This window comes from Telmatherina bonti (genome assembly GCF_933228915.1).
Source record: "Telmatherina bonti genome assembly, chromosome: 16".
Taxonomy (NCBI): domain Eukaryota; kingdom Metazoa; phylum Chordata; class Actinopteri; order Atheriniformes; family Telmatherinidae; genus Telmatherina; species Telmatherina bonti.
The window spans coordinates 37,543,167-37,552,744 of NC_136614.1; the positions used below are offsets into that span (position 1 = coordinate 37,543,167).

General features: G+C 55.6%; 1 protein-coding gene across 1 annotated transcript in view; it reads left to right on the top strand.

Moving 5' to 3' along the window:
• The window catches only part of map3k7 (mitogen-activated protein kinase kinase kinase 7), a 35,562-nt gene extending 26,228 nt beyond the window's left edge, over nt 1–9,334 (top strand). Inside the window, exons 13-17 of the mRNA XM_079255564.1 lie at nt 1,109–1,176; nt 5,219–5,318; nt 5,742–5,803; nt 5,911–6,026; nt 8,807–9,334. Of these exons, the coding sequence (XP_079111690.1) occupies nt 1,109–1,176; nt 5,219–5,318; nt 5,742–5,803; nt 5,911–6,026; nt 8,807–8,987 (527 nt within the window). The 3' untranslated portion in view covers nt 8,988–9,334. The remainder of the gene's footprint in view (nt 1–1,108; nt 1,177–5,218; nt 5,319–5,741; nt 5,804–5,910; nt 6,027–8,806) is intronic.
• Nucleotides 9,335–9,578: the final 244 nt, after the last annotated feature.

Here is a 9,578-nt window from a genome sequence, read left to right on the forward strand (position 1 = left end):
ACTGGGCTCCACAGGCAAAGGCCCAGCCCCCAGGCCTGGCTCCAGAGGGGGGCCCCGGTGACCCGCGTCCGGGCAAGGGAACATTTATGCCCATGGTTGTATTCATCATAGAGGTCTTTGAGCCATACTTAGTCTGGTTCCTCCCCTAGACACCTGTTTGCCATGGGTGACCCTACCAGGGGCATAAAGCCCCCGACAACATAGCTGCTAGGATCTTCAGGACACACAAATCCTTCCACCACGATAAGATGACGGTTCAGGGAGAGGCAGTCAGACAAACCAGTCAGAACAAACCAGTTTATTCCCCATCAGACATCCCTCAACAGTCTCGTGCTGCCTGGTTTTAGAGTCTTCCTAAAAGCTTGAGCAGAAAAAAGTCCAACACTTTTCAGTGCAAATTGATGGTGTAAGTTGGATTCCTGGAACGTAGTGTAAATCTCAGTGTGCTGAGTCTGTGTTTGCATGTGTGTCCTGGTGTTTCGTGGCTTCCTTGTGTCCTTGGCAGTGCCTCCTTCCTGTGAAATAGCTTGGTTAGCTTGTGTGAAACAATCTGATCGACAAGGTCCTGCATGGAAAATTCTGGAAAATCAGCTCATCTTCCATATGTGATCATGTGAAACTTTGTGACTTCAGTTAATAAGTCCGTCACGTTGAGTTAATGCTGCATTATTTTCCACTGAACTTATCCACAAATGATTTCCTTCATGCATACAGAAGCCCTGAGTAGTTTCCTGTTAGATGTGTAAGAACGTACATGACGAAGGGACTCGGCTTCTTCCCCTTGGAGCTGACATAACTGCTGTATCTTCTGTGGACTGCAGTCTTTTCACAAAGGAGAGCTGAGGGATGTTGCTGTCAAGATGGTGTCAAACTGGGCGGTAGGTGGATGAACGAAGGGCAAAGAAGAGCTGAAGCTGGTAGTTCCTGTAGGGCTCTTCTGAGACCTCTGTTCACCGTCTGCCATCCACCCAAATCAGCCGTCCACACAATGTGGACAGCATGTTAAATCACTCCTTCTTTACCTCATTGTGTCTGAAACCCAGATATCAGTTTCCCGCCACTGCAACCAGGCCCCCCTGGCTCTAACTGACCTGTCTCCTGTCCACAGCCACGTGTGAGGCTCAGAGACGCCGGTCTGTGCAGGATCTGCCGGGAATTGGCACAGAGTCCAGCCAGGTGAGACCCACACGATCTGCCATGAAGTTCCATTTATTTTGCCGTGTTGCTTGTAACCTCAGTGACTACCTGCTTTTATTGCCGTTAGAAAGCTGCTAGTTTCTAAAGGTTTTGGCTGGAAATCACCATATGAGCCGGAGGTCGGAACTCACATCTCCATCAGTCAAATGAGCTCCCTGCTTCATGAAGTGCCTTCAGTGCAGCTCCAGGCTGGTGGAAGTGAGACGTTTGACTGTAACAATGCAGGACAAACAGAAACTAGACAGATATCACTGAGACAAAGAAGAAATCAATGACTTCCCTACTGGAAGTCATCGATTCCCAGGGTGTTTGGAAAAAAACACAATGATAAAAAATAATGATATTAATAATAGTTCTTTTTATTAAAACCATGAAGACCTGAATGTATTTACAGTTATTTAAAAAAAAAAAAAAAACAGATACATTCTGGATAAAACAAAAAGAGAAATACTGGATTAAAATAACTCATGAATACATTTTAGATTATTCAATAATTAATATCAATAAAAATACACTAAATAATTCAAATATATATATAAACTAAACAAGCTTTTTGCTGTGACAGGAAAAAATGACACATTTTACTTCTAAAGTTCAGAAGAGCCAGAAAACGACAGGACATGGCGTACAGCGGGACGCGGCGTACGGCGGGACGTTGACTAAGCGAGTAGAAAAGCGAGCACCACGTTGAGGTGGAGAGTGTGTAGCCAGGTGGCAAAGGACAGTCTGCACCAGGGTGTCTTCAGGCAGGATGTAAAAAGTGGAAGGGAGGTACCAGAGGCGAGGCGACGGGGCGTGGCGCGGGGGCAAGGTGAGGTGGCGGGATGAGGCGAGGGGGCGAGGCGATGGGTCATGGTGACGGGGATGAGGTGAGGGGGCGGGACGAGGCGACGGGGCGTGGTGACGAGGCGAGGTGACGGGGCGAGGCGACGGGGCGAGGTGAGGTGGCGGGATGAGGCGACGGGTCAAGGTGACGGGGATGAGGCGAAGGGGCCGAGGTGAGGTGGCGGGATGAGGCGACGGGTCAAGGTGACGGGGATGAGGCGAGGGGGCTAGGCGACGGGGATGAGGTGAAGTGGCGGGATGAGGCGACGGGTCAAGGTGACGGGGATGAGGCGAGGCGACGGGGATGAGGTGAGGTGGCGGGATGAGGCGACGGGTCAAGGTGACGGGGATGAGGTGAGGGGGCGAGGCGATGGGTCAAGGTGACGGGGATGAGGTGAGGGGGCGGGACGAGGCGACGGGGCGTGGTGACGAGGCGAGGTGACGGGGCGAGGCGACGGGGCGGGATGAGGCGAGGGGGCGAGGCGAAGGGGCCGAGGTGAGGTGGTGGGATGAGGCGACGGGTCAAGGTGACGGGGATGAGGTGAGGGGGCGAGGCGATGGGTCAAGGTGACGGGGATGAGGTGAGGGGGCGGGACGAGGCGACGGGGCGTGGTGACGAGGCGAGGTGACGGGGCGAGGCGACGGGGCGGGATGAGGCGACGGGGATGAGGCGAGGGGGCGAGGCGAAGGGGCCGAGGTGAGGTGGTGGGATGAGGCGACGGGTCAAGGTGACGGGGATGAGGCGAGGGGGCGAGGCGACGGGGATGAGGCGACGGGGATGAGGCGACGGGGATGAGGCGACGGGGATGAGGTGAGGTGGCGGGATGAGGCGACGGGTCAAGGTGACGGGGATGAGGCGAGGGGATGAGGCGACGGGGATGAGGTGAGGTGGCGGGATGAGGCGACGGGTCAAGGTGACGGGGATGAGGCGAAGGGGCTGAGGTGAGGTGGTGGGATGAGGCGAGGGGGCTAGGCGAGGGGGCGAGGCGACGGGGATGAGGTGAGGGGGCGGGACGAGGCGACGGGTCAAGGTGACGGGGATGAGGCGAGGGGGCGAGGCGACGGGGATGAGGTGAAGTGGCGGGATGAGGCGACGGGTCAAGGTGACGGGGATGAGGCGAGGGGGCGAGGCGATGGGGATGAGGCGACGGGGATGAGGTGAGGTGGCGGGATGAGGCGAGGGGGCTAGGCGAGGGGGCGAGGCGACGGGGATGAGGTGAGGGGGCGGGACGAGGCGACGGGTCAAGGTGACGGGGATGAGGCGAGGGGGCGAGGCGAAGGGGCCGAGGTGAGGTGGTGGGATGAGGCGAGGGGGCGAGGCGACGGGGATGAGGTGAGTGGGCGGGACGAGGCGATGGGGCGAGGCGAGGTGACGGGGCGTGCCGAGGGGGCGAGGTGATGGGGCGTGCCGAGGGGGCGAGGTGAGGCGAGGTGGCGGGATGAGGTGAGGGGGTGGGACGAGGTGATGGGGCGAGGCAAGGTGAGGGGGCGAGGCGACGGGGCGAGGTGACGGGGCGAGGTGAGAGGGCGAGGTGAGGGGGCGAGGCGACGGGGCGAGGTGACGGGGCGAGGCGACGGGGCGAGGCGACGGGGCGAGGTGACGGGGCGAGGCGACGGGGCGAGGTGAGGAGGCGAGTCGACAGGGCGAGGCGACGAGGCGAGGCGACGGGGCGAGGCGACGAGGCGAGGTGAGGAGGCGAGTCGACAGGGCGAGGCGACGAGGCGAGGCGACGGGGCGAGGCGACGAGGCGAGGTGAGGAGGCGAGTCGACAGGGCGAGGTGACGGGGCGAGGCGACGAGGCGAGGTGAGGAGGCGAGTCGACAGGGCGAGGTGACGGGGCGAGGTGAGGAGGCGAGTCGACAGGGCGAGGTGACGGGGCGAGGTGAGGAGGCGAGTCGACAGGGCGAGGTGACGGGGCGAGGCGACGGGGCGAGGCGACGGGGCGAGGCGACGGGGCGAGGCGACGAGGCGAGGCGACGGGGCGAGGCGACGGGGCGAGGCGACGGGGCGAGGCGACGGGGCGAGGCGACGGGGCGAGGTGAGGAGGCGAGTCGACGGGGCGAGGCGACGAGGCGAGGCGACGGGGCGAGGCGACGGGGCGAGGTGAGGAGGCGAGTCGACAGGGCGAGGCGACGGGGCGAGGCGACGGGGCGAGGCGAGAGGGCAAGGTGAGGGGGCGAGGTGACGGGGTTAGGTGACGGGGCAAGGTGAGAGGGCAAGGTGAGGGGGCGAGGTGACGGGGTTAGGTGACGGGGCGAGGTGAGAGGGCAAGGTGAGGGGGCGAGGCGACGGGGCGAGGTGAGGAGGCGAGTCGACAGGGCGAGGCGACGGGGCGAGGCGACGGGGCGAGGCGACGGGGCGAGGCGAGAGGGCAAGGTGAGGGGGCGAGGTGACGGGGTTAGGTGACGGGGCGAGGTGAGGAGGCAAGTTGACAGGGCGAGGCGACGGGGTTAGGTGACGGGGCGAGGTGAGAGGGCAAGGTGAGGGGGCGAGGTGACGGGGTTAGGTGACGGGGCGAGGTGAGGAGGCAAGGTGAGGGGGCGAGGTGACGGGGTTAGGTGACGGGGCGAGGTGAGAGGGCAAGGTGAGGGGGCGAGGTGACGGGGTTAGGTGACGGGGCGAGGTGAGGAGGCAAGTTGACAGGGCGAGGTGACGGGGCGAGGCGACGGGGCGAGGTGACGCGGTGGGCTGGGGGACAAGGGGCTGGAGGGGGGCAGCAGATCAGATGTGGACGTGCGGTCGGGGTGCTCAGGGCTTTGAACAAAATGAGAATAATTTTGAAAGGAACTCTGTGTGGTGGGAGCCGGGAAGCTGTTGCAGGATGGGGGAGCGGTCCGTCCTGCAGAGCTTTGGAGAGGCCGTCGTTTCTGGAGGGATTTGTTGGGGCGGCGCCAGAGTTGTTGGAGCTGAGAAAACTGGAGGGGCATGCAGGTCTGCAGGTTTTCCATGTGTCCCTGCTCCAACACACCTGACTGAAGCCAGGCAACCACTGTGCAGAACTTCATGGCCGTTGGGGGGACAGGATACGTTGAAGCCTGCAGGACCGCGGCCATTTGGTTCCGGGCCTTTGTTTGGAGCGAAGCAGACATAAGAACGTTGTGAGATGTTCTCCTCATGGCTCAGGTCTCCATGCTGTGGGACTTTCTCTGCACCTCCTCCTGCATGCAGCTGATGCTGTGTGCGTTTGCCCTGCAGGGCAGCAGGAGCAGCAGTCGCTCCTCCAGTCCGAGCGTCAGGATGTTGCCAGCCGAAAAGACGGGCACCAGAGGCTACTTCTCCCCCGATGACCCTACAGGTACGTTTCCACTGCAGTCAGCAGGAACCCGTGAGGAAGACCTCGTCTCTCTTCTTCATCACCAGAAGGCCAGTAAGTTCACCGCATACGTTGACATGCAGTGTGACCTGCAGCCGTTAGCTAACCGTGGCGCTCCGAGTGTACAGGGATTCCATGAGGACATTTAGACCTTGGTGTCCACGTTTCCACCAGCAGCTGCTTTCCTGTGGTTGGAGGAAATATGATCCTGATCCTCTCAGAGTTTAACTCGTACGCTGGGAGCTGGTGGAGTACCGGACTGGTCCCAGTAAGGCTGGGCGGTATAATTGATATTAGAACGTGTCAGCAGATGAGCTGCTGGCTTATCATGGTGATGAAGAGGATTCTCGGTGCTGCTCTCTGAGCCATCAGACTCTTTATCTCTGTGTTTGTGTGTTTTGTCAGACACTAACGGCTCAGACAACTCCATTCCCATGGCTTATCTCACCCTGGATCACCAGCTGCAGGTACACCCTCTCTCTGCCGGGAACATGTGATCAGTGCGGTACAAGCAGCTGATCGCTGCAGGCGCACGCCGTGGAAGTCTAACGGCTGTGTGTTTGTACATTGGCAGCCGCTTGCTCCCTGTCCCAACTCCAAAGAGTCCATGGCCGTGTTCGAGCAGCACTGTAAGATGGCCCAGGAGTACCTGAAGGTCCAAACCGAGATCGCCCTGCTCATCCAGAGGAAGTAAGTGCAGCTCAGACTGGGAAAGACCGTTCCAGGGGTCTGGGTCTCCCAGCTGAATGAAGAAACACTCATCTATAGATAAATGTGTGGAATAAAATGTGGTTTAATTTATTTACAGCTGTTGATTCCAGACTAGATCCAGGATGACCAGAAACCGCGACGTAGACAGAAAAACAAGCATGTTTCATGTTTATCTGATGTTTCTGACGGTGCATTGATCCAGCAGCTCGTTTTATCCACAGATTAGTTCCTCTAGTTCAGAGTTTAACCCTTCGTCAGAGGTCTACAGCTTCCACCAGCAGGACCGGCACTGTGGAAGCGGTCATGTGACCCTCCAGCTGGTCTACGGATGTTTTCCAGCGTTTCTATCCGTCCAGGAGGTTTACAATCCAGATGTAGTGTTTATTCAGAGACTCTAGATGGTAAATCCACCATTATTTATCACATCTTCATCACCATCACTACCATGTTGGTGTAGGTACCACACCAGCCAGACCCTTTATTTATTTATTCTTATGTATAAACACACATATTTGTCCCAGCAGACAAACTGGGAGGACATTGTGTCCAATAACCACAATGTATTTCATTCCAGTCGTCCTCAGATGTCTTCGTCTCCTTTCATTAAAGAAAAGGCTGAATTTATTCCAGTCACTCAGATAACTGGAGACTGGAATAAGGAACAATAATTAAACGTGATAAATTATAATCCAGTCATATTAGACACTGTCATTTAATTGAGTTCAAGAAAGAAAGAAAGAAACAAACAAATGTGTCCTGGACAAATGAGAGCATTTTTCTGATGAACAGTGGGACAAAATACCTGTCAACAGGTGCAGAAGTCTGACTGGGAGGAACAGAAAACACCTGACTGGACTGGAAACATCACAGGATTGTTCTATTAAATATTAGTTTATGACTGATGGAACATTTATTATTTTATCATGTTTGTTTGCTTTTTAAAAAAATCTTTCTATTGAACCAGAATTAGAAAATAATGTCATGATTTTCATCAAACTTTTATTTATTATGACTTTAGTCAGTTTCAGTTTTTCTCCTTCTTTAATGGGAGGGTATGAATACATATGAGGACGACTGTATATGTGTCTAACAAGGATTATTTTCCACTGAAGTTAACGTCAGCTTGACAGGATGAGCTGTCAGCCAGAGGAGAGCTCGTCTAAACCGCCTCATGTTGCTCATTTTCACACAAAGGAAAAGAAATCTACTTTAAATTACTGCCACTATTTTCTGTCATTTTAAACATATTTTCATGTTTTTGTGGAAGAATGGGATCAGTAATTAGATAAACTTGGCATATGTAGTTGCTAAGCAACGGAGGACTGGAGCACTATGGGTAATTCTCCTCCACTAGGTCAGTGTTTTTCAACCAGAGAGAGATTATCAGGTGTGCCCTGAGAAATGACCCAATATCACCTAATATGTCTAAAAAGCAGCTGTGTGTCCATCCAAACAGGTCGCAGTGAAAGATAATAACATTCCTTTTCCTTCTGTTTATCTGATTTCTATTCAAGAGGCTTCAACAAGATGGACTTTATATTGATGATACGGACTTTAAAAAAAAAAAAAGTGTACCTTAGTTTAATAATGGTTGAATAACACACCTCAGATAGACTGTCTCATTTTACTGGCAGGAAGCTCAGCTGCATGCAGACAACGTAGACCACCTGCTAGTCTATGTAGTCTGTAGACCACCTGCTAGTCTGTGTAGTCTGTAGACCACCTGCTAGTCTGTGTAGTCTGTAGACCACCTGCTAGTCTATGTAGTCTGTAGACCACCTGCTAGTCTGTGTAGTCTGTAGACCACCTGCTAGTCTGTGTAGTCTGTAGACCACCTGCTAGTCTGTGTAGTCTGTAGACCACCTGCTAGTCTATGTAGTCTGTAGACCACCTGCTAGTCTGTGTAGTCTGTAGACCACCTGCTAGTCTGTGTAGTCTGTAGACCACCTGCTAGTCTGTGTAGTCTGTAGACCACCTGCTAGTCTGTGTAGTCTGTAGACCACCTGCTAGTCTATGTAGTCTGTAGACCACCTGCTAGTCTGTGTAGTCTGTAGACCACCTGCTAGTCTGTGTAGTCTGTAGACCACCTGCTAGTCTGTGTAGTCTGTAGACCACCTGCTAGTCTGTGTAGTCTGTAGACCACCTGCTAGTCTGTGTAGTCTGTAGACCACCTGCTAGTCTGTGTAGTCTGTAGACCACCTGCTAGTCTATGTAGTCTGTAGACCACCTGCTAGTCTGTGTAGTCTGTAGACCACCTGCTAGTCTGTGTAGTCTGTAGACCACCTGCTAGTCTGTGTAGTCTGTAGACCACCTGCTAGTCTGTGTAGTCTGTAGACCACCTGCTAGTCTGTGTAGTCTGTAGACCACCTGCTAGTCTATGTAGTCTGTAGACCACCTGCTAGTCTGTGTAGTCTGTAGACCACCTGCTAGTCTGTGTAGTCTGTAGACCACCTGCTAGTCTGTGTAGTCTGTAGAACACCTGCTAGTCTGTGTAGTCTGTAGACCACCTGCTAGTCTGTGTAGTCTGTAGACCACCTGCTAGTCTGTGTAGTCTGTAGACCACCTGCTAGTCTGTGTAGTCTGTAGACCACCTGCTAGTCTGTGTAGTCTGTCCTTCCTGTCCAGGACTGGACGTGTCCGGTCTTCCTGGACTTGGTTGTAAAATGATCCTGCTCAGTCAGACGTCACATAGAACCGCATGCTGGTGGAGCCCTGGGTCGGAGGAGAAGGTTTTAAAGCTGTGTGACTCCTGTCTGCAGGAAGGAGCTCATCGCTGAACTGGACCAAGATGAGAAGGACCAGCAGAACACGTCTCGCCTGGTGCAGGAGCACAAGAAGCTGCTGGAGGAGAACAAGAGTCTCTCCACATACTACCAGAAGTGCAAAAAACAGCTGGAGCTGATCCGTGTGCAGCAACAGAAGAGACAGGGGACGTCGTGATGAGACGGAGACGTTCAAAGTGCCCGTCCTCTGCTCTGCGGCAGAGCAACACTACCCGCTGCGCTTCATCTGCATGTCCACCCAGCAGGGGATCGTGTCCTGGCACGTCACGACGCGTCCCGGCATGTCCCGACGCGTCCCGACGCGTCCCGGCATGTCCCGACGCGTCCCGGCATGTCCCGACGCGTCCCGACGCGTCCCGGCATGTCCCGACATGTCCCGACGCGTCCCGGCATGTCCCGACGCGTCCCGGCGTGTCCCAACATGTCCCAACGTTTCCCGGCATGTCCCGAGGCGTCCCGGCATGTCCCGACGCGTCCCGGCGTGTCCCAACATGTCCCAACGTTTCCCGGCATGTCCCGAGGCGTCCCGGCATGTCCCAACATGTCCCGGCGCGTCCCAACATGTCCCGGCATGTCCCAACGCGTCCAGACATGTCCCGGCATGTCCCGACGCGTCCTGGCACGTCACGACGCGTCCCGGCATGTCCCGACATGTCCCGACGCGTCCCGACATGTCCCGACGCGTCCCGGCATGTCCCGACGCGTCCCGGCATGTCCCAACACGTCCCGGCATGTCCCGACGCGTCCC